This window comes from Ailuropoda melanoleuca, chromosome X (assembly GCF_002007445.2).
Source record: "Ailuropoda melanoleuca isolate Jingjing chromosome X, ASM200744v2, whole genome shotgun sequence".
In the NCBI taxonomy this organism is placed as follows: Eukaryota; Metazoa; Chordata; class Mammalia; order Carnivora; family Ursidae; genus Ailuropoda; species Ailuropoda melanoleuca.
Genome location: NC_048238.1, coordinates 12,935,086 through 12,962,783, shown reverse-complemented (window position 1 = coordinate 12,962,783; position 27,698 = coordinate 12,935,086). Strand labels below are relative to the sequence as shown.

The 27,698-nt window shown below is 42.5% G+C and overlaps 1 protein-coding gene across 3 annotated transcripts in view; it reads right to left on the bottom strand.

Moving 5' to 3' along the window:
* Positions 1 to 27,698, bottom strand: part of GRPR (gastrin releasing peptide receptor) — a 46,822-nt gene that overhangs the window by 15,993 nt on the left and 3,131 nt on the right. For all 3 annotated transcript variants that reach the window (XM_034649637.1, XM_002920144.3, XM_019800615.2), the window contains exon 2: positions 328 to 679. In XM_034649637.1, coding sequence (XP_034505528.1) covers positions 328 to 679 — 352 coding nt within the window. The remainder of the gene's footprint in view (positions 1 to 327; positions 680 to 27,698) is intronic.

The window sequence follows — 27,698 nt, the reverse complement described above, 5'->3', positions numbered from 1 at the left end:
CTGGAGTTTAAAGAAGTCACATTCCTATGAGTCTCAATATTTTATTTTGTTAACAATACTTTTTCAGATATTTCTCAAAAGGAAACCCATACTTCAAATCTTCCAGATTCTCAACACCTCCCTAGCTGAGGTCTTTAGTAAGAGAACAAGGTTATAAAGAACACCTGAATTCCTGGGCTTCTGTGGCTAGGAGTTTCCATTTACCATCACCCACCTCCTCTAACTGCAGAATCGGGTGACGTGACCACCTATAATGATGAACTTGTCAGTGGAGTGCAAACGGGATCAAAGCCCTAAAGAGGAAATCAATCAATCCGAAGCACCCACCTGCTTCTTGACATGTACATTCCCTTCCACAGGCAGATTGTAAGCGCTCTGGATCAGATTTCTAGCAATGAAGTAGTAGTAGACAGAGATAATTGACAGCGGGATGACATAGAAGACCAGGAAGGAAGCCATGGAGTGAATTCTGGGGTGCAGCTCATTAGAGTGTGGGTATGGGGCACAGCTAATGAAGGTCTGGTTGGTGCTTTCCTCGTGGAAGGGATGCAGATCCGAAAACACAGCCTCCGGGATGGCCAGAAGCATGGAGATAACCCAGATCAATGCGGCTTTGAGGCAGATCTTCATCAGGGCATGAGAGGCCTGGATATCCATTGGTCGGACAATGGCTTTGTACCTGGGGCAGGAAAGAGCCAATGTTGTGCGTAAGTTGCAGAGTGTTATTACGGATGCCGGGGCTGGGACTAGGGTGAGGCGAGCCAGGCAGCTGGGTGCAGTATTCAAGGAGGTGCTCACTCTCAGGTTCAGGCAAGTGCTGACTCTGTCCTCACACAACCATGACAGTGAGTGCCTCCCTAAATGTTATACCTGAGTACCTTGCTCGCCTTATCCTAGTTCTGGCTCTGAAGGATGTCTTCCTGTTTCTTCACCCACAGTTCCTCCTGAGTTTAAGAATACTTCTCAGAAAAGCTGAAGCTCCTTTTATTTTTCTTCTTAAATCATAGAAATTAGTAACAGGCATGTTTAAAGAAGGACACAGGGGGGTACCTGGGTGGTTCAGTGGGTTAAGCATCTGACCCTTGGTTTTGGCTCAAGCCATGATTTCAGGGTCATGGGATGGAGTCCTGAGTCAGTTTCCACACTCAGCATGGAGTCTGCTTGGGATTTTCTCTCCCTCTGCCCCTGCTCCCACTTCCACTCTTTCTCTCTCTAAAACAAATAAATAAAAATCTTAAAAAAAAATAAAGGACACAGGGACAAGGTTGGGTTTTTTTGTTTGTTTGTTTGTTTTGGCAAAGCCTTCATTTTGAGTATTCAAATGCCATTTAGGAAACCTGAAGTCATTGAGTATTTACATATGCCTCTTCGCTTTTTCAAAGGGTGCAGAACAAATAGCCCACTGAAAAAGTTATACCAGGAGCATCCCTCTAATTGCCAAATTAATCTTCCCCTGCCCTCCTTCTCTCTTTCAGTCTCATCTCTTGCAGTATTTAGGTCCCTCCTGGGTTCTGTGCTATATGTGCCCCTGTCTTGGACTGAGTGCTCTGGGAAGCAGACGCTGAGATGAAACCAGGAGGACAAAAAGTTTATTGGGGAGTAATACCTATGAAAGGCAAAGGGCAGGATGCAAGATTGGTTGGAGGGGAGTGTCAGACCCTGATGCAGACCTGACAAGGTCTACACCAGTGAAAGTGACCAACCACCCTAATTTGCCTGGAAATTTCCCAATTTTACCACCAAAAGTCCTACATCCTGGGAAATCTCTCAGTCCCAGCAAACCAGGACAGCTGGTCACCCTCTACCAGCCTAATGGGGAGCTCAGTAACAGAGATTGCCCAGCAGAGGAGTCCTGTCTCGGGTGGAAATGGCCAGGCCTTATATCACCACTTTGCTTAGCCATGGGCTGGGGCCATCCAAAAAGAGTGTGACCTTAGTTACTATCTGGTTTAGTCACTGGGCAGGAACTGTCCAAGAAGAGCATGACCATAGTTTGAAAGTGGAAGTGGACTCTGAAGGAACCGACAGCTGGAGGCTTTCAGCTCACCACCATCCCTGCAGCTGGATAGTGAATCTTTTCTTCGAGGGAGGTGCGAGTAGAGCAGCTCCATGTCTGCCACAACTCCCCGTACAATACCTAGCACAATGGGGTGCACACCTGTTTTGTGAGCACTAGTCTGAGAAGCCACTAGAGGATGAGCCTCTCGTGGGCAAAGAGTGTCTTCCATCTTGGCATTTGCCAGCACTGTGATCTGCACACACTCCACAAATATTTGTTCTGGCGAACATGAGCTGTGATAGTGGGGAAGTTGATGTGAGTTGGGACCAACAAAATGTGAGGGTGTTCATTGCTGATAATGCTATGTTAAAACTGGTCCTACCACTGATACTCTTTTATATGATGGACTTCAGTGATGGGGGAACACTTGTTTCCACTTGCTTCCACGTTGATTAAATTTCCATTGAGTTACCACTCTTTGCTGCACCCTGATTCCTCACTCACTTTCTGCCTCCCTCCAGGTAAAGGGGAGTGAGTTATTAAGAGATGAGTTTGAGAAAAAGACGTTGGCATGTACACTGGGCTCAGAGAAGCCTGTGGCTGCCTAACTGACCCTGACTAGGGCAATGGCACATGTAATATAGGAGATCAGGTATTTGCAAGTTCATTACTGCTTTGGACCTAAGTCACATTCTCCAAATAGCTTTATCAGGCATAGAAGCAATTATTTTTATTGTTCTAGATTTCTTTATCTAGCTCTCTGTTCCCAGCTCAGGTAGAGAAGAGAGGGCTCTTATTTAATGGACATCCTCAGCATTCCAGAACAATTCTGTGGTCCTGCTTCCATGTACCTCAGTTTGCTTTTTCCATCCATAGATTATATTAGTTCATTTTAAACAATTACAGAAAAGCAAAAATTTCAAAAGAAGTTTTATTTTCTTCTGACACTTTCTCTACTCACTAGTTATCTCAAACATATTTGTTCCTGTTCAGAATGTAGGCATTTATATCTTTGATTAGAGGTACGTGAACATCTTCAGCCAAAGATGTATATGACTAAAGCTATCTCTGAGACACCAATTACAGATAAAGTAGTAATTATGACTTCTATCTGCATTTTCTGGCAGAAAGCAGTCATAAGTGCCATTGACTCTCCAGGTGAAGGTGATTCACTCCTGCATGAGTGACTCACTTCTGCACGAGGCAGAAATCAGAGTGAATGGCTTACCTCCTTTTCTCTTGGGAATCTTGTACTCCTACGTGCAAAATGCCATGGGACTGTTGAGCTGCTATTTCAAATTCACAACTTTTAAAACATAAAAGATAGTATAAAAACATTACTTTTCTAGTTTTGCCAGAAAAATAATTTGAGTCTAAATAAGCCTTTATATCTATGTACCAGTTTTCAGGAAATGTGGGGATAAAAGAATCTGCTAAATGATGAAGATACAGTCAAATCCCTAATTGGAAAATACTACAGGAATGACTCCATTTTTTCCCCAACAAATATATGGTATAAAAAAGGAGAAGAAAATTTTTTAAAAAGGAAGGAGAATGGTTATAGACCTACTAGGATGTGTAATACATATTAAATGCAATGTGTAGACTCCTTTTGGATTTTGATTCAAACTAAACAACGATAAAAAGATATTTTTGAGGGGCGCCTGGGTGGCACAGTGGTTAAGCGTCTGCCTTTGGCTCAGGGCGTGATCCCGGCGTTATGGGATCGAGCCCCACATCAGGCTCCTCCGCTGTGAGCCTGCTTCTTCCTCTCCCACTCCCCCTGCTTGTGTTCCCTCTCTCGCTGGCTGTCTCTATCTCTGTCGAATAAATAAATAAAATCTTTAAAAAAAAAAAAGATATTTTTGAGACTATTGAGGAAAATCAAATGTAGATTTAGTACTGGTGATATTAAGGAATTATTTTTAATATACTGGGTGTGATAATGGTATTGTGGTTCTGTGTTTTTAAAAAGACTTTATTAAAAACACACCCTAAAATATTTACTGTGAATGTATTTACAGTGAAATAATATAATGTCTAGGAATTGCTTTTATATTCAGATACATTCATATATCACTTGTGCAATTAAAAAATAAGTAAAATTCACTGTAAACAATTTTATGTTATAGAATATTCATAAAATATCAAAAGTAATTAAAGAAATCCCATTTACTAAGCTCTTGCTTTGTGCCAAACAGAGAATAGCATTATCTCATTTATGTTCCAGACAACAGATAGGTGCTATTATCCTCATTCTACAGGTGACAAATTTGAAGCTCACTTTCAGAAGTGGTGGAGTCAGCTCTTTTCAGGATATCATAGCTCTTTCAGAATAAAGTTCTGGGTAAATCCTTCTTAGAAGCAGAGAAACAGACCAGAAATTTCCCAAATGTGTATAGAACATACCAAATTAGACTTCCCTGGAAGTCTAATGGTTCTATAGAGCATGCAACATGTCAGTCTATTTCTTCTTCTGGTATAGATAGCTCTCCCCAGGGCTCCCAATGCAGGGAGACACCACTGGTGGTGGCGGGGGGGGGTAGTTTTTGTTTAGGCATGATGGCTAGTTGGACTGGGGTGGATACTTAATCTAAACCATCCAGAGAAATGCTTGACCAGCTACTGAAGAGCCTCTCTTTCTCTTAAGCATTTAAACTGAAAAAAATGAGAGGATGTAGTTAGTCAATAACAGATGCTAGAAATAAAAGATTCTGATGTCAAGAAGGGGATTGGGCATATTTTAACCATGTGCAAGATGAATAAGCAGAGTAGGTAGATTGAGAGAAAGAGGAAGAATGAGGCAGACATAAAAGAAGCTGATGGCGCGCCTGGGTGGCTCAGTCTGTTAAGCGTCCAACTCTTTTTTTTTTTTTTAAAGATTTTATTTATTTATTTGACAGAGATAGAGACAGCCAGCGAGAGAGGGAACACAAGCAGGGGAGTGGGAGAGGAAGAAGCAGGCTCATAGCAGAAGAGCCTGATGTGGGGCTCGATCCCATAACGCCGGGATCACACCGAGCCGAAGGCAGACGCTTAACCGCTGTGCCACCCAGGCGCCCCAAGCATCCAACTCTTGATTTCAGCTCAGGTCATGATCTCAGGTTGTGAGATTAAGCCCTGAGTCAGGCTCCTTGCTGAGTGTGGAGTCTGCTTAAGATTCTTTCTCTCCCAAGGGGAGCCTGGGTGGCACAGTCAGTTGAGTGTCTGACTCTTGATTTTGGCTCAGGTTGTGATCTCAGGGTTGTGAAACTGAGTCCTGTGTTGGGCTCTGTGCTCAGTGTGGAGTCTGCTTGAGACTCTCTCTCTCCCTCTCACTCTTCCCCTCCCCCACCTCTAAAAAAAAAAGGAAAAGCAAAAAAAAGAAGAAGAAGAAGAAGGAGCTGAGATGATGTGGCCCTAAGTCAAATGGAGGGTCCTTGGTTCCTGGCTCATGAACTGCTTTTGAATGTACAAGAGGTCTCCTGTTACAGTCAAACAATTCTCCCATTTCCTTTTCAGTTGAGTTAGTTTGAGTGGCTTCTCTTCTTTGTCAACAAAAGAACAGTTCTTTTCTAGAACGGTTAGACATGATGGACATTTCAAGTTATCATCAGGGGCCCCTGGGTGGCTCTGTCAGTTAAGCATCTGCCTTCAGCTCAGATCACGATCCCAGCCCTGTGTTGGGCTCCCTGCTCAGCCGGGGAATCTGCTTCTCCCTCTCCTCCCCGCTCATGCTCTCTTCTCACTATCTCTATCTCTCTCTCTCAAATAAATAACATCTTTAAAAAAAATAAAAAAATAAAGTTATTAGATTTATTTCCAGCATCATTTTGCATACATCATCCCCTAGTTGCTGCCCTCTGAAAGAATGAACTATCAACTTTAATTGTACCCAAGAAACAGACTAGTTTATGGTCTGTTCCTAAATTCTCCATTACTTTCCTGCCTTCCTCCTTTCTTTCTGCCCAGTCCCAGAGTCTCCATTCATCTATCCTTCCAAATTCCAGTTGATAAGTATCATCTTGATGAAGCTTTTGCTGCCCAATCTAGCCCTCCATAATTTCTATTCTTTCTCCTAACCTGTCTAATTTTATGACAGGATTATTGATGTTTTTTCATTTTATGTTTACTGTGCACCACTTTGAATTTGAATTATCTGCTAGCTTTACATGGGTATATCTTTTCTTTTCTTTTTCTTTTTTTTTTTTTAAGATTTTATTTATTTATTTGACATAGACAGAGACAGGCAGCAAGGAGGGAACACAAGTAGGGGGAGTGGAAGAGGAAGAAGCAGGCTTCCATCGGAGGAGCCTGATGTGGGGCTCGATCCCAGAATGCCGGGATCACGCCCTGAGCTGAAGGCAGATGCTTAATGACTGAGCCACCCAGGCACCCCTACATGGGTATATCTTTTCTACCTGACTTTCTAATAAATGTCCTGAGCTGAGAAGCTTACAGCTGTTCCTCTTCTCTTCTTTCTGTATCACTAAAAATGCTCCAGGTCCCTTGTTCTGCATACCACTTACTTCAAAGTAGAGGCTCAGTGCATACTTGCTAATTAATTAATAATATGTGACTTGCAGGTGTGTCTCTTATTCCCAACTTCTCAAAAATGAGAGTAGATTCACTTTTACATATTTAGTAAGAATCTTCCATAGACTGACAAATTCACTCCTCTGATACTGTGGGGCTCAAGACAATTGCTTCCCACTCCTAAAAACTTCTGTGTTTCATTTTTCTTTACGCAAACATTGGAAAGGTCAGAAATGTTCTGTGTAATAAGATTAATGTCTCAAAGAGATTTTTGGCAAGTAGCAGTAGCTGACTCCCATACCCAGGGTTGGAAACCTTTACCCACACAAGATTATGTCTTTTATTCAAATATGGGCAGTGTATTTATTTTTAAGAATGCAGCATTTCAGCCCTCATTTGTCCATAATTACCTACTGCAGTCTGTAGGAATTGTTGAACAACAATATTTTAAAATCTCCTGATGCACAGTACCTGGAGTGGACTGAGGTGAAGAGAAAACTAAAGGAATTAAATGATCTCTAGGTAATTGGCACATTGTCAGGGCTTAAATTAGAATCCTAACACCTAATCAGATTTGACGAGGCTATTAAACATCGGCTTTATTTTCTTCTGAGAATAATGCCAGGAACTTTTCTGAAGAAATGTGAGGCAATTATTAGCTGACTTGTAAAATGACTATAATCCAGAGCAATGGAATCTTATCTCCCTTTGAGGTATTACTCTGCCAGTGGAGAACTTGCTGGTCCTTGGTGTGCATCCAATCATTATCTTTAAGTGTGTAACAGATTACAGTTATCCTTTTCTGTTCTCTCCAAGCCAAATAACTCCAATTCTCTTTTTCACTCCTTCTTGACATACTCCAGTTTTCTCCGGGCTCTACTGTGGACTTGGGAGCAGAGATCTGGTTCCTAATGGTGATTCTACCAAGTAGATTTATGGTCTTGGACAAATCATGGACTCTGCACTTTAGTATTCTCATCCCTCCACAGAAGATAATAACTGCAATCTTCAATGTAATAACTAATTCTGGCAAAAATGATAAAACCATTGAGGGAGAGGTTTTAGGGGAACAGGATATTCATATAGTCTCAGAGAGTCTCCCCATAGACTACTGTCTAATTGCAAAGAGGAAAATGTACCTTTATGTTGGGGGAGATCCAGAAGTCACCCCTTTAACCAGGTGGTCAAATACAGGGTGAAATTCTTTGCTAGTTAGAATAGGCACTAGGTCTGTGGCCTATGATACTTTTAGGGGTATAGGAAAGTATTTCAATTTCTTTTAAAATGAGAAGAAAAAATGAGTATAATCCATCTTGGGTTATATTTTATGCTGATATAATTATAAAATACAATTCTTAATATGGTTTTTTTTTACGGAGAAAGGGTCCCATGAAGGTAAATGTGCCAAGGGCCCAGGAAATTCATAATTTGGCCCCGACTGAATTTAGCATCACCAATAATGGGACCATCTGAAGTCATGTGCCTCCTGATAAAATGCAAGGGGAAGAACACAACATTGCCTATGCAGTCCCTTGCCCAAAATTTTTAACCTGAATCTATATATGAGGAAACAATCAGACAAATCCAATTCTGGCACATTCTACAAGATAACTTGCTTAGATTCATCAAAACACTCAACATCATTTTTTTTTAAAGATTTTATTTATTTATTTGACAGAGATAGAGACAGCCAGCGAGAGAGGGAACACAAGCAGGGGGAGTGGGAGAGGAAGAAGCAGGCTCATAGCAGAGGAGCCTGATGTGGGGCTCGATCCCATAACACCGGGATCACGCCCTGAGCCGAAGGCAGACGCTTAACCGCTGTGCCACCCAGGCGCCCCTCAACATCATTTTTTAAGAAGAATATAGGGGAGGTACTGTTACACCTTAAAGGAGATAAAAGGGATATAACAAGTAATCCTTTTCACAATATGTACGTACAGCAAATCACTTTGTTATGCATCTTAAACTTATACAATGTTATGTGTCGTTTGTATCTCAAGAGGACTGGAAAAAAGAAATATAACAACCAAATGCAATGCATATGCCTTAATTTGATCCCCCCAAATGGGGGAAATGTGATTACATATCAGATGGTATTAAGGAATCATTGTTAATTTCATTAGGTGTGGGGAAAAAAGGGACGCCTGGGTGGCTCAGTCGGTTAAGCATCTGCCTTCGGCTCGGGTCATGATCCCAGGGTCCTGGGATTGAGCCCTGCATCAGGCTTTCTGCTCTGCAGGGAGTCTGCTTCTCCCTCTCCCTCTATTGCTCCCCCTGCTTGTGCTCTCTCACTCTCTGTGTCAAATAAATAAATAAAATCTTTAAAAAAAGAAATTTCATTAGGTGTGATAATAGTATTGGAGTTCTGCAGAAGAATGTCCATGTTATTAGGGAATACACACTGAATACTCAGGATATTTGCACCTTACTTTCCAGAGTTCAACAAAACAAAACAAAACAAACAAGGGGGTGCCTGGGTGGCACAGCGGTTAAGCGTCTGCCTTCGGCTCAGGGCATGATCCCGGCGTTATGGGATTGAGCCCCACATCAGGCTCCTCTGCTATGAGCCTGCTTCTTCCTCTCCCACTTCCCCTGCTTGTGTTCCCTCTCTCGCTGGCTGTCTCTATCTCTGTCGAATAAATAAACAAAATCTTTAAAAAACAAAACAAAACAAACAAATATGTGTACACACACACACATACACACACTGGAGAGCAAGAACAAAGTCGAGGAAATGTTAATTGTTGAATGTGGGTGGGTATTATACAGAAGTTCATAAGCAAGGGAGAAAACATGCTAAAATATAGAGTTTTAAAAAGATAAACTAAAAAAGATATAAACTAACAGTAAAATAACAAATTCAAGATACTGTGTTAGGGGCACCTGAGTGGCTCAGCTTAGGTCTTGATCTCAGGGTTGTGAGTTCAAGTCCTGTGCTGAGCTCCATGCTGGGCATGGAGCCTAATTATAAAAAAAAATAATAATAATGTGTTACATAATTTATTCTATTTTATTAACTGTCAACCCGTTTGTCATCAGAAAAACTTTACTATAATTCTAATGTGATTGAATGTGTCATATGCCTATACCAGGAATGAGGGAACTGTCTTCTTTGTTATGTTCATATTGTTCTCTTGGGCTTGCAATTTTAGTATCATTGACAATCTGTGGGGTTTTGTTTTGCAGGAATATTTTAAAGCTACTCATCCATTTGGGGACGTTAATTTTATTAAAACGAGATCATACCCAAACCCAGCAATCTGTGAAGCCTCTCCAAAGCCTGAAAGTGCAGGGAAGAAACAGGTGCCATGGCTGAGCCTTCTATATGCTGGGCCTTGTACTCCTGCTGCCTGAGCCACACATAAGAAGGGATCCTCTGATGTGGACTCAGGGAGAGAGTGAGCCTCAATTTCAACACTGTATATTACTAATGTTTAATTCATCTTTATTTTTAAATAGAAATCAATATAAATACAAGTTTTGATATTTTCCTCCCTTACCTGTTAGATCAGGTTGCACCTCTCCTGGAGGACGGGAACCCCACTTTGCAGTCCTCTCAGATGCAGATTTCCCTTACAAATGTCAATGTCTCTTACAAAAGGGTAACTCCGATTAGGATTTTCAGAGCCTGTCCTATGTCTGCTGTTTCTTAAAGAATAATTAACCTAAAATAATCCTCATGCCAAAGAGGCACATTTTGGGGTGGCAAATTCTGCCCCCTTTTGCTGGTATTGAAATTAAGGGAGAAGAGCAAAAAATTTATTAGAATGTCTGTTCCCCACCTGGTGAAAACACAGTGTTTCTAGGCAGAGACAAAATTCCTTTCTTCCTCGAGTCTGTTAGACTGAATCTCCTGCCTCTTTCGCAGCCATATACACACCCTGAAGTTCCCTGTGGCCTAGGCCTAGAGTGAGGTCTGAGCTTTCGTAAAGTCAGAGGCCGCAGGGTCTGAAGAGGCCCTCCGAATGAGACATCGGAGCCAAGATGAAAGTGGCGTCAGGGAAGCTCTAAAATCCAGAGGCTGGCACGGGGCTGGAGAAAGGGCTGCTGACACGGAGAAGGCTCAGAAGTGCAGGTACTGTTTCTGGGCTGCAAGGGATGCAGAGGCTGAGGTATAAAAGGGAAAGAGTGCTGCAAACAACTGTTGGACATCTCATGGTGCCCTGGCAGAAGGAGCTGGGCAAATATTGATGCTTGGGCCCCAGTGGGTTTCAGCAGGATGACCTAATTCCAAAGCTCAGTGCTAATCCTGTAAGGGAATTTGTCAGAAGGGGTATAAGCGGGATGATATATTACAGTTGCCAGTGGGTGTGTTTCAAATGACAAAGGAGAGCAGTCACCCAGTTCAATTCCAGTCGCTGTGCACACATCCTGGCACAAGTTGTTCATAAGCCATTTCTCAAAAAATGTTATGGAGGGAAGAACATATATTTATAACTTGTTAGACTTTTTCAGCAATTTATGAACCCCAAAGTTTGAAGAACGTTTATAAATCCCACTTGCGAGTCGTAGTTAGACATGGCCTGCATTTGCTCTACCGAGTAACATAGAAGATAGAGAACAGGGAAAAATCACAAAGACAGAGAAAAATCACCCGTGCTCTAGGGTGGAAGGTAAAATAGACTCGGCGTAATAAATTGTCTTCATAAATTGTCATTCACTGCCAAACAGACCCTGAGACAAGGATTTAGGTGCAAGTAGTTTGTTCGAGAAGGGATCCCAGGAAGCACAGGGAGGGAGGGAGTGGGGAGGTGGGACAGGGAGGGAATGGAAGCCAATGAAGTGTGCCATTCTGGGCAACTGGAGCACAGGCCTGCTGGGGACCTCCTGAGAGACTGGTGAGCACATTCCAGAACTGTGCCACCAAGGCGTGAGGAGGCTGAGGTGTTTCCCATGGACTCCCATCCCTCTTTGGTTGACAGTGGTCCTCTACTGTTAATTCTGGAGCACTCCCACCTGCCTCAAACCTTCCCATGGCCAGGTATCCCTCTCAGTCAGAGAAAAAGCAAGCCCAAGTCTGTAAGGGACCTCCAGGGAGTGCGAGGGATAGGGGTGGGCCAACAATAGCAACCACTATGTAAATTCTTCTCCCGGTCCCATCAGTTTATCAAATGCATATACAGAAAATGAAATATCAGACACAATGTTAGTTTTTGAATATATTTCAAATTATTGGGGATAAAGATAGAATTTCTAAATTATCTCAATAAAACGCATTTTCTTTTTTTTTCAAAATAGCAGTTATTAAGGCTCAAAAATACTATCATGGCATATGAGTCATTGTATCTAATTATAAAAATTTAACAGCACTATATTTAAATGACCTTTTATGAGAGGCTTTATACCGGGTGAAATGTCGACCCAACTTTGTAGCTTATTGGGTGCCCTGGCCCAGAAGGTTGATCCTGGCAGTGTTACTGAGGTATCACCGCGTGGTGAAGGAGCCCAAGACAGTGAGAGGCAGGGCCTGGAGGGAGACCGGGAGCCCTGCATTCTACACCCACTTCCATAATTCGCTATTTTTGCATAAGCATGCTGTCTCAGGTCCTTTTATTTTATCGTATACTACTCATTTAACAAAAACTTACATAGGATTGTGTGCCTGGTACAGCTCTTAACACTTTTCAAGAATTAACTTCTTGAATCCCTTTATAACAATGCAAGGAAGTAGGTACTACTGTGGTCATCCTCTCCTCGCAGATGAAGAATCTGAGGCACAAGGAGGTGAAACAGGTCACCCGAGCTCACACAGCCAGCAAGTGGCAGAGCTCGGGTTTGAACAGAGGTCCTGGGTCCAGATCTCAAACCATGAGACTTTCAGATTGCCATTTTCTTCATCTGTGAAATGAAACTAATGATATCAACCTTACTTGCTAGAAGAAGGAGCTAAATGAGATGTTTCAAAAGCACTTTGAAAATGAGGCAGCACAACTGAAATAAAAGGCTATCGAATTCCATGAAAAGAAATGATTGTCCACTGAACAACACCTGGTTGAGATTTCAGCATCCTCTCAGCTCCCTTATGAACATAAATAACAATCACGCTAATGGTACACTCACTGTTTTGACTAGGAATTCTAACATTTCATAAAGAAGTCAATATGTTATCTCATTTCATCATTACAAAAATTACAATAGTCCTATGATATGTTAAAAGTAAATACCCTTATCTCCATTTTATAGATCAGAAAACTGAGACCTGTAGAGTTATTTGCCTAAAGTTACACAACTGACAATGAGAAGAACCAGGGCTCAAACTCAGACATCGTTTCAAATTCAGTGCTTTTGAATTTGTCCTCACTATGAATAGTGCTCCAGTAAATGTGACCTCCAAAAATTAACAATAAAAGAAAGAACAAAGAGAAAACAATACAATGAAAGAAAGAAAGGGCAGTTACAGTTTAATAGGTAGGGAGTTTCAGATTGGGAAGACGAAAAAAATTCTGGGATGGATGGTGGTGATGGTTGTACAACAATGTGAATGTACCATAGAATGCCATAGAACTGAGCACTTCAAAATGATCAAAATAGTCAATTTTATGTTATTTATATTTCACCACAATATACTTAGGAAGGAAGGAAGGGAGGAGGGGAGGGAAGGAGGGAGGGAAGAAAAGTTTAGAAGTTTGTCACCAGGCAACTTCAGGGGCATCTTAATTAAGAACCAACTGAAAAAGTCTGCTTTGAGTCAGCAAAGCTATCATCAAGGAAGATGGTCTGGACAGTGCATTTGAATGACTTTTTTCAGTTAAAAGTTTTAGTATAAAAGTGCTAACAGCCTTTTCGCAAGACATCTCCCATAGCCCAAACACTTCCTATTTCTCTAACCATTTCAAGCCCAGACGAATCCCTGGAGGTCCTGAGGAAATGATTCTCCCTGAGCACAATTCCCCTTTTCCACAATTTAAAAGGGTCTTGCTTACATGAGAAGAACTTAGACGCTGCACTGTGCGTGATGGTTGTCAGAAGCGCAGCGCCTGGTCACATCTTCACTCCCCCCATGAGCAACGGGAAGTCTCTGCCCCCATGCCCACCACCCATGCCAGCTGGAATCCAGGTAAGCCTCGAGTTAAAACTCTCTCCTTTTTTTCATTTAAACAACTGTTAGTATCACAGTGGATCCAGGGCAAGCTGGAAAAGACACATATCTTAAAGACGTTGGGGTTTGACTCTCAAGTTTTTTATTGGAAAGCAAATGCGCATGACCTGACAGTGCCTCATACTTTAAAGCAGCACCCAGCTGTCTGATTCATGTTGTATTGTTTTTCTCATATCCCCTAGGAAGTCCGTCCTGACTCACTGCACAGGGGTCGTGGATTCCCCTAGGTTCTACTCTGATATAATAGTGATGTCATGGGACGGATGGTAGCTGCACTCGTGACGAACAGGCATAATGTAGAAACGTGTCAAATCGCTAAGCTGTACACCTGAAACTAATGTAACATTGTGTGTCAACTCTACTCAGAAAGGTTACAGTCAACACTCACTGCTAAATGACTGCGCTCAGCAAGCGTGCACACACTTCGACATCAGGGACAGCAAACTAAGGATCTACTGGCCAAATCTGTCCCTCTGCCTGTTTTCATATGGCCCACGAGCTAAGAATAATTCTTACATTTTAAATGGTTGGGAAACAATCAAAAGAAGAATCACATTTTGTGACGTGTGAAAAGTACATGGAATTCAGATTTCACGGTCAGTAAATAAGGTTTTACTGCAACACAGTTACGCCCATTTTCTTACATAGTATCTATGGCTGCTTTCATGCTATAATGGCAGCGTTGAGTGGCTGCAACAAGAGACCTTATGGTCCACAGAGCTGAAAATATTTATTATATGGCCCCTTGACAAAAAATGTTTACTGGCCCCTGGCCTATGTGCACTGAATGTGTGAACGTGGGTAGCATTTCTGTTGTTCTCTGCCTGTTCATACCAAAATTGCTGGTTCCTTCTTTAATGGAGGAGAGAGTCTGTCTTCCATTTTACACAGCGCTCTGCCTGTTAGGCGTATTAATTTGTGATAATGAAGACAATAGGCCACTGACCTTTGCCGTTGGTCTTCCAGGGCTAAACACTCATTGTTCAGGATGCTTAGTCAATTTATTGGCACAGGTAAGTAGTAATTTAATATCTCAGGCTCTGCTTGGCACTATGGATATAAAAGTCCCTGACCACGAAGGACTTAAAATCTAGTTGGGGAAGCAAGCTAGGCCCAGGCAAAGCCCTGAAAGAACAGCAGAATGATACTTAACATATTACATTCCCCTTTGTGAGGCGCTCTTAGAACAGACAATGCTGGGTCAGTCTATGAAGTGCTTTTTTTTATATGGTGCAGGTATATGAGTACATGTTTAGTGACAAACCTGTTTTCTATATAATTATGGAATATAAAACTTAGGAGTCATCGAGTCCCATTCCCTTCACATTACAGAAGAGGAAACTAGTGCCCACAGAGGCCCCACACTTGGTTAGCTGAGAACCAAGACAACCCTCTCCCACTACCCCCTCCCCACTCGTGCACATGTGCACATGCATGCACGCTCTCTCTCCAATAAATAAATAAATCTTTTTTTTAAAAGATTTTATTTATTTATTTAACAGAGAGAGAGACAGCCAGCGAGAGAGGGAACACAGGTAGGGGGCGTGGGAGAGGAAGAAGCAGGCTCCCAGCGGAGGAGCCTGATATGGGGCTTGATCCCAGGACTCTGGGATCATGCCCTGAGCCGAAGGCAGATGCTTAACGACTGAGCCACCCAGGCGCCCCATAAATAAATAAATCTTTAAAAAAAAATAAAGTGGAAGGGAAAAAGAATAGATAATAATGAAATTCTTAAAAATCTGTTTTGATTCCCATTTATTTAAAAAGAAATAAGCATTTCCCAAATGCTCTTATGGAGAAACTACTGTAATTTTGTTTTTATATAATTTTGTATTTTTAATTATGTTTAACATATCTCTCATAACAGAGGCCCAAACCTGGTATGACACTGCCTGGTAATAAAACAAAACAAAACAGAACAGAACAAAACAAAACCACCACCAAAGGGAAAAAAGAAACCTTGAAAAGCTTGAAGTTGACCTGTAGTCATTCTGTTTATATGTAGACAGCATAAAGAAATAAGTGAGTCACATGGACATATTATTATTGTTACAATAAGTTCTTCTCACACTGGAAATAAATTTCTTTATGTGCTGCACTTCGCATTTTCTTCCTGCTTCTTTCCTATGTACCTTTAGCTATTCCCACTGGCCAATTGGTCTGAGTACAATACAAAGAAAGAAAAAGTAATAAAGAAGTGAAGTTTAAAGAAACGTAGCTCAGGAACATTTTGGCTCTTTCCTTCCCACGAAATTTTAGCTGTTATCAATCACTGCATAACTAAATGTTGGCTCCAGCTCTTGCTTATTGGGGCTAAGAGTCCTGGCTTAGTTGAAAGATCCCAGAGGCTTTGATGTACCTACAATCCTTGGCAGTGTCCAGTGCTGCAGGCCTCAGCTGAGACTCCTGACTTACTCACTTTGAAGTTAGCCAGAGCTCACTTCTCTGAATCTAAACTGCTGAGATAATGTGAGGCTGTGAATGCTGATCCCACAGGTCCGACTAGGGAGTTCTGTACTCTTCTTTAGAGGAACTGGGATATGAACAGCTTCGAGGGCAGGAGACCAGGTCTTTAAGAGAGGTGGGATGGGGTTTTCCACTTCTGATAATGGCAAACCAGCTTGTTGATGAGTAACTCCCCTAAAATGAAAAGTTGGAAAATCTCTTTGAAAACATCAGAGAAATACCAAGGCAGTGAGGATTTGAGGGGCCAAAATCCTGGAGAGAAGGGAAGTGTAAAGAGATGAAGCTATTATTCAGTACCATTTCCCCCTTAAGGCATTTACCAAGTTTCAAACAGCAGCACAGAAATAAAGCTGAGCAGAGCTTCTAGCAGTTTTAGGAGGAAGGAGGACAATATATGGAGTTCAAGGCCCACAAAGGAGAGGAGGCCGGGTAAACACTTCAGGCTTTCAGTTCGGATTCCCGAAGGGGGACACCCTAGCAGGAGGGGTGAATTAATTCTTGCAAAGACCAAAGCCCAGCCTCCAATCTGCTCAGTCCCTGATTGGGTCAAATATACTGCCACCTCCTGATTATCTGCAAGAAGCAAAAGCTAATCTTTGCTGGAAGAGAATAACATCCAGAACCTCGAATTATTTACAGTTCTTCATATACAAAATCAGGTAGTCAAACAAAATTGCCTCATATACCAGGAGGCAAAACAAAAGAAGAAAATCTACAATAGACACCGACTTACAGAGGTTCCGCATGTTAGCGTTACCAGAGAGGGATTTTAAAATATACTGGGAATAATTCAAGAAATTAGATGACAAGAGGGAACCAAATGGAAAGACTAGACACAGCTAAAGAGAGGATTCATGAGCTGAAAATGGCTAGAGTGGAGTACAGTGAGGAAAAAGGATGAAAAACAGCAAAAGCAGTAGGAAATTTATGAGACATGGTGAAATGAGATTGTGTTTAAAACAGTTCCTAGTCACAGAGGCCTGACCCTAGGATGAAATTTTCTGCCTCAGTAAAAGCAAAAACAAGCAAAGGAGGAAGAAAACTTGAAAAGCTTAAAGTTAACCTGTAGTATTCTGTGATATGTAGACAGCATAAAAAAGGAGAGGAAAAAGAAAATGGGACAGATGCAATATCTGAAGTTGTAATGGTTGAGAACTTGACAAAACTGGTTAAAATCTTCAAACCACAGATTTAAGAAAAGCTATGACTCTCAAGCAGGAAAAAGACAAAGAAAACCACAGCTATAAGTGCATCATAGTAATGCTGCTGAAAACCGAAGATAAAGAAACAAATCTTAAAATCATTCAGAGCGACAAATCAATAATTTTAAAGAAGCACCAACAAAACTGACATCTGTCATAGCGGAAGTCAGAGTATGAGAAACGGCAACGTCAAAGTGTGAAAGATCAGAAGTGCTGGCCTAAGATTCTATGCCCGGTGAAAATATCCTACCCAAATGACATCAAATAAAGGCATTTTCATACACACAAAACCAGAAAATGTATCCCCATTAGATTTACACTCAATGAGGTACTGAAGGGCATGCTTTGGGCAGAAGTAAAATGATCTCAGGTGAAGTCAGAGTAGCAGGAAGAAACAGAGAACAACAGAAAAGGGAAATATAGGAATAAATTTAAATCTAAAGGTAAATATATGAGTAAAGGTAAAGTATGTAAAAACAGTAAACATAGTGAGTTGTGGGTTTTAAAATACAAAGAGAATTAAAATATAAAATAACAATAGCTCCCCCCACCCACAAAAGGCAGGAGGGAAATAAAATAAAGTTAAAGTGCCCTTGCTTTGCAATCCTTGAATTGTCCTGGAAGTGGGAAAGTACTAATTTATAGCAAATTCTAGTACGTCAAGGATACATGTTGCAAACTCTAGGGTAGCCCCTGAAAGAATACTAAGAAGAGCTTATATACTTAAACTCATGGGGAGGGGTAGAATAATTAAAATATTTCACTAATTTAAAAGAAGGCAAGAAGAAAGGGAGAAAGGATAATGAGACAGGTGAGACCAATAAAAATCCAATAACGTGGTAGATTTAAATCCAAATATATCAGCAAAGTCAAATTTTTCAGAGTGTCTGGGTTTATGGAACAGAAACCTGTAGCCAAAATTACAAAGAGCAAAGACATCTGTGTAAAGTGACTCATGTTACTTTGCCCACAAAATAGCAACATCAATGAGGAAAACTTAAAACTCAAAGCGAAGACATCCATGGCAAACAGGTTAATGGACATCAATTAAACGATTATTTAAGATTACTCAAGGCATAAGACTTTAAATACTGTGAAATTGTACAGCCCATATAGGAAAGAAATTTGAGAGTGGCTTTCTCAGATAATCTTAAACATTATGCAATAATCCTAAACATATATGACATAACCAGCAATGACTTATGGAGCTGAAATAAACTTTTCTAACCTCTCCTTAATAATAAGCCCATTTTAATCAACCATGCTACAAGTCTCACTTGTCTTTCTATTTCTCTATAGGAAAGGATATCACCAAACCATTGTCATTTTAAGAGGAGACAAGTGAGGATGAAGCCAAAATGCTTAAGAAAACAAGTGTGATGGACGTGTGTCAGGCAATTAATTAATAGATATTATGTTATTTTTCTGGATTTTGTGATGTTTGTAGAATTTATCAACTTATTTAAATTTATGCCATTGTGATTTCTAAATCTCATATCTTTCTAAATCTTTTAAAACAGGCACATTGTACCTAACTTTGCATTCATAATTTTACTTGTTTTTTCTTAAAAAGCGTCCTCCAAGTAATTCCCATAAAACCTGAATAAGGTCTTGTCATCTAGAGCTGGGATGACTATTCTACTGCAGCCATTCTATTAACCGTCAAAGGAGATGAACATGATTCAGGTTCTCTCAGTAGGACCTACCAGAATTCAGTCATTTTTGTACTCCTTCCTTCATGCTTCCATGCACTCATGTATTCAACAAACACTTACCAAGCCTCTACTACAGGTTAGGGATGGTTTTAGTATTAGAGAATATGCTAATGAATGAGATAGCCTCCGATTTTGAGGGGGTTATATTTCTAGTGGTAGAAGACAGACGATAAACAAGTAAGCAAATAAATGAACAAAATAGTTCTCAAGAAAATAATACTGGATGATATTTACCTAAGAAAAATGAAGACATTCATCCATACAAAACCCTATGTGAATGTTGATGACAACTTTATTCATAATCACCCAAACTCAAAAACAACCCTAATGCCCACTGACTGAAGAAGGGATCAACAAACTGGTATAGCCAGGCAGTGGAACACTGCTCAGCAATAAAAAGGAATGGGCTCCTGATACATACAACAACATGAGTCGAAAGAAGCCAGACTTAACCAACTATGCACTTTATAATGTCATTCATATGAAATTTTGGAAAAGATCAGTGGTTTTCAGGAGCTGAGGGTGGAGGAAGGGGATGGACTACACAAGGACATGGCAGTGTCTGGGGTGATGGATGCTCTGCACCGAGACTGTAGTGGTGGTGGTTACATACTACATAAGTTTGTCAAAACTCAGAAAAATGTACACCTAAGAGTTTACTATATGTAAGTCACACCTCAATCAACCTGAAAAAAGAAACTGGATGATGGAATAGTGTTGGTCACTCCTTCAGACTGAGTGGCCAACAAAGACCTCCTATAGAAAGTGATATTTACTTAATTTTTTAGAGGGGGCAGAGGGGCAGGGGGAGAGGGAGAGAGGGAATCTTAAGCAGGCTCCACGCCCAGCACAGAGCCCAACCAGGGCTCAGTCTCAGGACCCTGAGATCATGACTTGAGTCGAAATCAAGAGTCGGACGCTTAACCAACTGAGCCGCTCAGGCACCCCTATAGAAAGCGATATTTAATGTGTAAAATGAACCAGCAGCGTCTTAGAGGTTCCTAGGCAAATCACATCATTTCAAGTAGCAGCAAATATCAGATACTAATCAGCAGAATTTCAAAGATGACTGTAAGAAACAAAATCCCTTGTTCCATTACTGGGAGGTAGAAAGAGAGGAATGGGGAATTTTTTTCTTTTATTCTGCAAAACATGTGTTTTAATTAAGAGAGAATTTATGCAAACCCTACACACCAGGAGGATTTACAAGTGCAAAAATGCTAATTTAGTCTATTTTTCAAAGGATGTTATTGACAAGCACAGTTCAAAAAACCTCACCAGGAAGCCCTTTCAGGCTATGCAGTGTGTTTCATGATCAAGTCTGTGCTTTTCTTCTTTTTGCCTCCATGCATACTAAGTTGCCAGAAATGATACTTAATTAATCACACAAAAGTCTAACACTTTCAAAGATAATATGTGAGAGACAAGGTCAAAATCCTTTTCTGCCCTTCTCGCCACAGCAGTCTGGTTGAAAGAGCCTTGCTGGGCACTCCAGAGTCTGCCAGCAGCTGTGGCAGATCCATCACCCCGGGGAAACACGAGTTGAGTTTCCTTCCAGAGAGGCAGTATGCTTCAGAAAAATCATACTATAGAGAAGTAATGAACCGGTGAGTCATGTAAACCCCTCCAACAGAGGGACTTTCTGGAAGAGATGCTTTACAAGAAATTAAATAGTCTTCTCTTGTGTGAAAGGGCCAGTCTCCTAGAAATCAGTGAAGCTGGGCCTCTAGAACATTAGAGGAGCCTTTGGCATCACTGGGGCGATCCCCTTAGAGGGACACCACTTAGTTACTCAGGTTATCCTCCCTCAGAATAGTAAGGTTTGGGATCAGCAGCTCGCATTGTCCAGGGGAGGGAAATGGACTCAGACTCTGTGTTTTGATGGTGTCTGAAGAAAAGTTTCCAGCTCCCCCAAAGGAACTAGGACTTAAAATGAGGAGAGCAGGATTATAGTCTGTACTCTGAATCTGTTGTGACAAGACCAAATTCCATCTTTTGGTCTCTGTCAAACAAGGGTTTGAACTTTCAGATGACTTCTACTTGTCACTGCTCAAACATCAACCAAGCTGTGGTTATTGTCCTCTTACTAGCTGTACGGTGGGCCCGGGTGTCATGGAAGGCACAGACCCCAAGGAGCTTCCCACATGATTAAGGATGTAGAAAACTCATCTATGCAAAGGACCCAGTAATACAATGCAAGACAGATTTGGTATTTCATAGACAATACAGGCAAAACATCTTGAGAAGGGGAAAAATCAGTGAAAGCAAAAGATCAGGGAATGCTTCATAGAGAAGGGACCTGAACTGTGCCTTGAAGGAGTCATAGGATTTGGATAGATGGAGGGAATAGAACCCAGCTATTAAGGAGAGGGAAATGAAGTCAGAGAGGGGAGAAGTCAAAAGGCACATGTGGAAGCAATGAGAAGAGTTTAGCTAGAGGGGCACCTGGGTGGTTCAGTCGGTTAAGTGTCCGACTCTTGATTTCTGCTCAGGTCATGATCTCAGGGTCGTGGGATCGAGCTCGGTGTTGTCAGGCTCCATGCTGGGTGTGGAGCCTGCTCAAGATTCTTTCTCCCTCTTCCTCTGCCCCTCCCCGCCCTCCCACTCCAATTGCATGCTTGTGCTCTCGCTCTCTCTCTAAAAAGAAAAAAAAAGAGTTTAGCTACAACAGTGTTTGTTCTGGCAAGCTTTGGGATAGGAAGATAGAAAGACAGGCTGGCAGACGGAAGAGGGCCCAGCAAAAGAGAATGGAAGGATCAGAAAGAAGTTCGTAATGCAGACCTGGAAAGTGAACCACACATGTATTTTTCAGAAGGTCTCAAAACCTCATCAATAAGCCCAAATTCCCCAAGCCTGTGACTGGTGATTGTATTGGGCTGCCTGGTTTCTTCCCTCTTCATTTTTGGTATCTTCTAATAGAAGGTATTTGACAGATGGGAATAGCCTGTGCAGCTAGGAGGCATTTGATATCTGCCTATGTGAGGAATTCCTGATGCCCTCGATGAGACAGACCAACTAGCATGGATCTTGGAAAAGAGATTTGGGCCCCAAGACACAGAGCAAGCTCTTTTCTGTCCAACAGACGTCTCTACAATGATGGAAATGTTCTGTATCTGCACTGTCCAGTAGAGTCACATGTGCTTCTGAGCCTTTGACATGTGGCTGGTGGGACTGGGGAGCCGAATTTTCAGTTTAACTTGGTTAGTGGCTAAGATGCTGGACCGTGCAGCTTGAGATGGCAGGAAAGGCTGAAACTACATTGTCTCATAAATTCCTCACAATGAATTCAAAGAATCTGAACTTCAAGCAGTTTGCGTAAATGCAGTTTCTTTACACATTCCAAATCACAAGGGAGGAGAAAACGTATGACCAGTCTTTTCCATGGAATCAAAGAAGGATCACAATTACAGTGGAACTCCTGTATACATCTGCCTTTAGGATTCGTTCTGCCAGCTCCCTTGTAGCAGAAACAGCACTGAATAACAATACTGAAGCAGGCACAATATAACTTGGGCATTATATGCTGCCAACATTACATCTATTTAAACCTGACATTTACTGGAAAAGAAAACACCAACTCTCCTTACCCTTCTCCTGTTGAGAGCCCAATTTTTGTCTTAAACTCCATTTACAACATGCTGAGGCACCTATTACAGAAATGGGCATCTAGTAGGAAGAACCAGTGTGTAAAAGGTATATCCATCCATCCAACCATTGTCCATCCATCTGCCCATCCACTCATCCATCCACGTGTCTTTTCATCTGTCCATTCATGCACCCATCATCATCCCCCAAATCTGTTCATAGACTCAGAAAGAAAGGTTTTTCTCACGTTTACTCAAACAGTGAGAGCTTAATAGAGAGGAAAAGATAAGAAGCGGGTGACTGTGATGAGGGAACGGAAGGCAAACTGAGGACAAAGCAGAAGCTGACACCCTGTAACCCCCCCACCCCCACCCTCACCCCTGGATGTATGCAACATTCCTCCAGCACTCCTGGCTGCCCTAAAGGACAAAGAAACAGTACTTACTACCTACAGCCCATTGNAAAACATCTTGAGAAGGGGAAAAATCAGTGAAAGCAAAAGATCAGGGAATGCTTCATAGAGAAGGGACCTGAACTGTGCCTTGAAGGAGTCATAGGATTTGGATAGATGGAGGGAATAGAACCCAGCTATTAAGGAGAGGGAAATGAAGTCAGAGAGGGGAGAAGTCAGAAGGCACATGTGGAAGCAATGAGAAGAGTTTAGCTAGAGGGGTACCTGGGTGGTTCAGTCGGTTAAGTGTCCGACTCTTGATTTCTGCTCAGGTCATGATCTCAGGGTCGTGGGATCGAGCTCCGTGTTGTCAGGCTCCATGCTGGGTGTGGAGCCTGCTCAAGATTCTTTCTCCCTCTTCCTCTGCCCCTCCCCGCCCTCCCACTCCAATTGCATGCTTGTGCTCTCGCTCTCTCTCTAAAAAGAAAAAAAAAGAGTTTAGCTACAACAGTGTTTGTTCTGGCAAGCTTTGGGATAGGAAGATAGAAAGACAGGCTGGCAGACGGAAGAGGGCCCAGCAAAAGAGAATGGAAGGATCAGAAAGAAGTTCGTAATGCAGACCTGGAAAGTGAACCACACATGTATTTTTCAGAAGGTCTCAAAACCTCATCAATAAGCCCAAATTCCCCAAGCCTGTGACTGGTGATTGTATTGGGCTGCCTGGTTTCTTCCCTCTTCATTTTTGGTATCTTCTAATAGAAGGTATTTGACAGATGGGAATAGCCTGTGCAGCTAGGAGGCATTTGATATCTGCCTATGTGAGGAATTCCTGATGCCCTCGATGAGACAGACCAACTAGCATGGATCTTGGAAAAGAGATTTGGGCCCCAAGACACAGAGCAAGCTCTTTTCTGTCCAACAGACGTCTCTACAATGATGGAAATGTTCTGTATCTGCACTGTCCAGTAGAGTCACATGTGCTTCTGAGCCTTTGACATGTGGCTGGTGGGACTGGGGAGCCGAATTTTCAGTTTAACTTGGTTAGTGGCTAAGATGCTGGACCGTGCAGCTTGAGATGGCAGGAAAGGCTGAAACTACATTGTCTCATAAATTCCTCACAATGAATTCAAAGAATCTGAACTTCAAGCAGTTTGCGTAAATGCAGTTTCTTTACACATTCCAAATCACAAGGGAGGAGAAAACGTATGACCAGTCTTTTCCATGGAATCAAAGAAGGATCACAATTACAGTGGAACTCCTGTATACATCTACCTTTAGGATTCGTTCTGCCAGCTCCCTTGTAGCAGAAACAGCACTGAATAATAATACTGAAGCAGGCACAATATAACTTGGGCATTATATGCTGCCAACATTACATCTATTTAAACCTGACATTTACTGGAAAAGAAAACACCAACTCTCCTTACCCTTCTCCTGTTGAGAGCCCAATTTTTGTCTTAAACTCCATTTACAACATGCTGAGGCACCTATTACAGAAATGGGCATCTAGTAGGAAGAACCAGTGTGTAAAAGGTATATCCATCCATCCAACCATTGTCCATCCATCTGCCCATCCACTCATCCATCCACGTGTCTTTTCATCTGTCCATTCATGCACCCATCATCATCCCCCAAATCTGTTCATAGACTCAGAAAGAAAGGTTTTTCTCACGTTTACTCAAACAGTGAGAGCTTAATAGAGAGGAAAAGATAAGAAGCGGGTGACTGTGATGAGGGAACGGAAGGCAAACTGAGGACAAAGCAGAAGCTGACACCCTGTAACCCCCCCACCCCCACCCTCACCCCTGGATGTATGCAACATTCCTCCAGCACTCCTGGCTGCCCTAAAGGACAAAGAAACAGTACTTACTACCTACAGCCCATTGACAAATCCTTGAAACAGGCATGGTGACATTCCTCTAGGAATTCCTCTCCTGTATGTTAATACTTTGCTAAGGGCAAAGGGCAGTCCTAGCCTGACCCCCTCCCCTCCACCAGGATCCTGTAAGTGGGGCTTGATCCCAGCGTCCTGGGATCATAACCTGAGCCGAAGGCAGACGCTTAACTGAGCCACCCAGGTGCCCCTGCCCTCAGAATTCTTAATAATCTACTTGAAAAGTTAATGCAATGAATATATGAGAGGCTGAAAAAAGACAGATGAGTGAAATACTTCAAAAGAGCAAGATGAATACAGTAACAAGATAATTCATGTCTCAAGTAATAAGCTTTATGTTTAGGGGACGGTTAGGAACTTGGGGCCAGAATGGTCCAGCTTAGGGTTTTAAGGAGGAAACTTGAACCATATTCTGAATAATAGGCAAGATGAGAGATAAGAAAAAAATTTGGAGGGACCTTAGAAATAATCTAGCTCAACTCTCTTAATTTACAGATGATTCAACTAAGGTCAGAGAGTTAAGGGACTTGGTCTGACTCCTTTAAATGGGCAGTAATGGCAGCAAAAAGCCTAAAATGCAGGACAGTTGATGCCCATTCCAAGCCCGTACATCACATGTGGAGTAGCGTCTTCTATGCAGGAAAGGAGAAAGCGTTCTGGAGAGTGGGCAGGACACAGCATAAGCAAGGAAGCAGAGCCAGGAACTTGTCTGTGTAACCACCAGGTATGAGGACAGCGGTGCGTGCGTAAGGGGAAGAAGGCACGGAAGGAGGGGGAGGGCAGGGACCCAAAGTGAAGGGGCTTGAATGCAAACCTGCAACTGGCCAGCTGTGTGAAACCCGGAATTCTGGTTTCTCGGACTGCCTTGAAGTCTCCCTCTGACACAGTGGCAGCAGTGTAAATTTTTTCGGAAAACTGTTATTCCCTTCATATTAACAGACACTCAAGTTCCCCTGGGGGAAGGGAGGAGTGCATTAGGGAGCTAGGGAGGAGTACCCGCACTGCTGGTGAACTTACAGGGGCGGCGACGGATGGTGATCACCAGGCAGTTCCCAGGAACCCTGAGGCAGGAGATTTAGAGTAGGGTTGGGAGAAGGTGTATGGGTGTGTGGGCTTTGAGCTCCCCATTGATTTGTGACGATCATCCAGTCTGGAGGGTCTCCTGGTTCATCCTTTTACCACCCTGTCAAATACAAACTAGCACTTTAGAAAACTCTTTGATGGTATTTACTAACTATGTGCCCCCTGTGATCCGGCGATTCCATTCCCAGGCTTAAACCGAAGAGCAATAAACTCATATGTTCCCCAAAAGGCATGAATAAGATTATCCAGAGTAGGTTATTATGAACCCCAAACTGGAAACAACCCGATGTCCATTAGTATTAGAACAGATATATAGGGGTGCCTGGGTGGCGCAGTCGTTAAGCGTCTGCCTTGGGCTCAGGGCGAGATACCAGCGTTCTGGGATCGAGCCCCACATCAGGCTCCTCTGCTGGGAGCCTGCTNCACATCAGGCTCCTCTGCTTGGAGCCTGCTTCTTCCTCTCCCACTCCCCCTGCCTGTGTTCCCTCTCTCGCTGGCTGTTTCTGTCAAATAAATAAATAACATCTTAAAAAAAAAAAAAGAACAGATACATAAACGGAGGCGTATGCATACGTGGACTACTACCGAAGAACTAAAAAGAATAAAGCACTGCCATGTGCACCAACAGAAAGGGCTCTCACACACACGACAGGCGTCACTTTATATGAGACAAAAGAACTGGCAAAAATAATCTATGTTAACTTAACTCAGAAGAGTGATTGCTCCTCTCTGAGGGTGGGTATTAACCTCAGTGAGGCATAAAAGAAACTCCTGGGGTGCCGGAACTATTCTGTGTCTCCATCTGGGTGCTGGTTCTGTTGTTAGGAAGACACGAGTAAAAATCTATTGAGCTCTGGGGCGCCTGGGTGGCGCAGTCGTTAAGCGTCTGCGTCTGCCTTCANCATCTGGGTGCTGGTTCTGTTGTTAGGAAGACACGAGTAAAAATCTATTGAGCTCTGGGGCGCCTGGGTGGCACAGTCGTTAAGCGTCTGCGTCTGCCTTCAGCTCAGGGCGTGATCCCGGCGTTATGGGATCGAGCCCCGCATCAGGCTCCTCCGTTATGCCTGCTTCTTCCTCTCCCACTCCCCCTGCTTGTGTTCCCTCTCCCGCTGGCTGTCTCTGTCAAATAAATAAATAAATCTTTAAAAAAAAAATCTATTGAGCTCTACACTTGTTCGCTTTACTGCATGCAGATCGTACCTTGTGGAGACAAAACAGGAGTGTGTGCGCGTGCATTTGCCCTGCCGTCCTCTGAGGTTATTGTGAGACCCCGCAGCTTTTAAAAATGAAATAAAGTATGAGATAAGTATGGTTTTATATTATTTCACTAGCTCAATACTGATTCTTGTTGAAATCGGTTAGATGCACTCACTACCTGTGATTCAGGTGATCCATCAGCTTTTTGAAGCCTCGGCAAAGGCACGGAAAGTTCGTTACAGGGAAGCCTGGAGTAGGGGCAGGACGCGCAGTAACTGTAACCTCGCTGAGAACACACGGGAGCTGACCAAGGCTGCAGCCCGGCTTCGGAAAGAGCCTTTCCGCCCGCGGGGAATTCGGGCTGCTCTGAAACTCTGGGAAGCGTCCCCTGCGGCTGCGTCTTCACATTCCACACCTTCCTTTCCTCTCTGCCCCCCCAACCCCGCCCCCAGAAGACGGGAAACACCCTCTACACTACTGCGGGCCACCAGCCCGGAGTCCAAAACCTTATCTTCCCATCAGGAAAATTCCCCCCCCAGTCCTGAGATG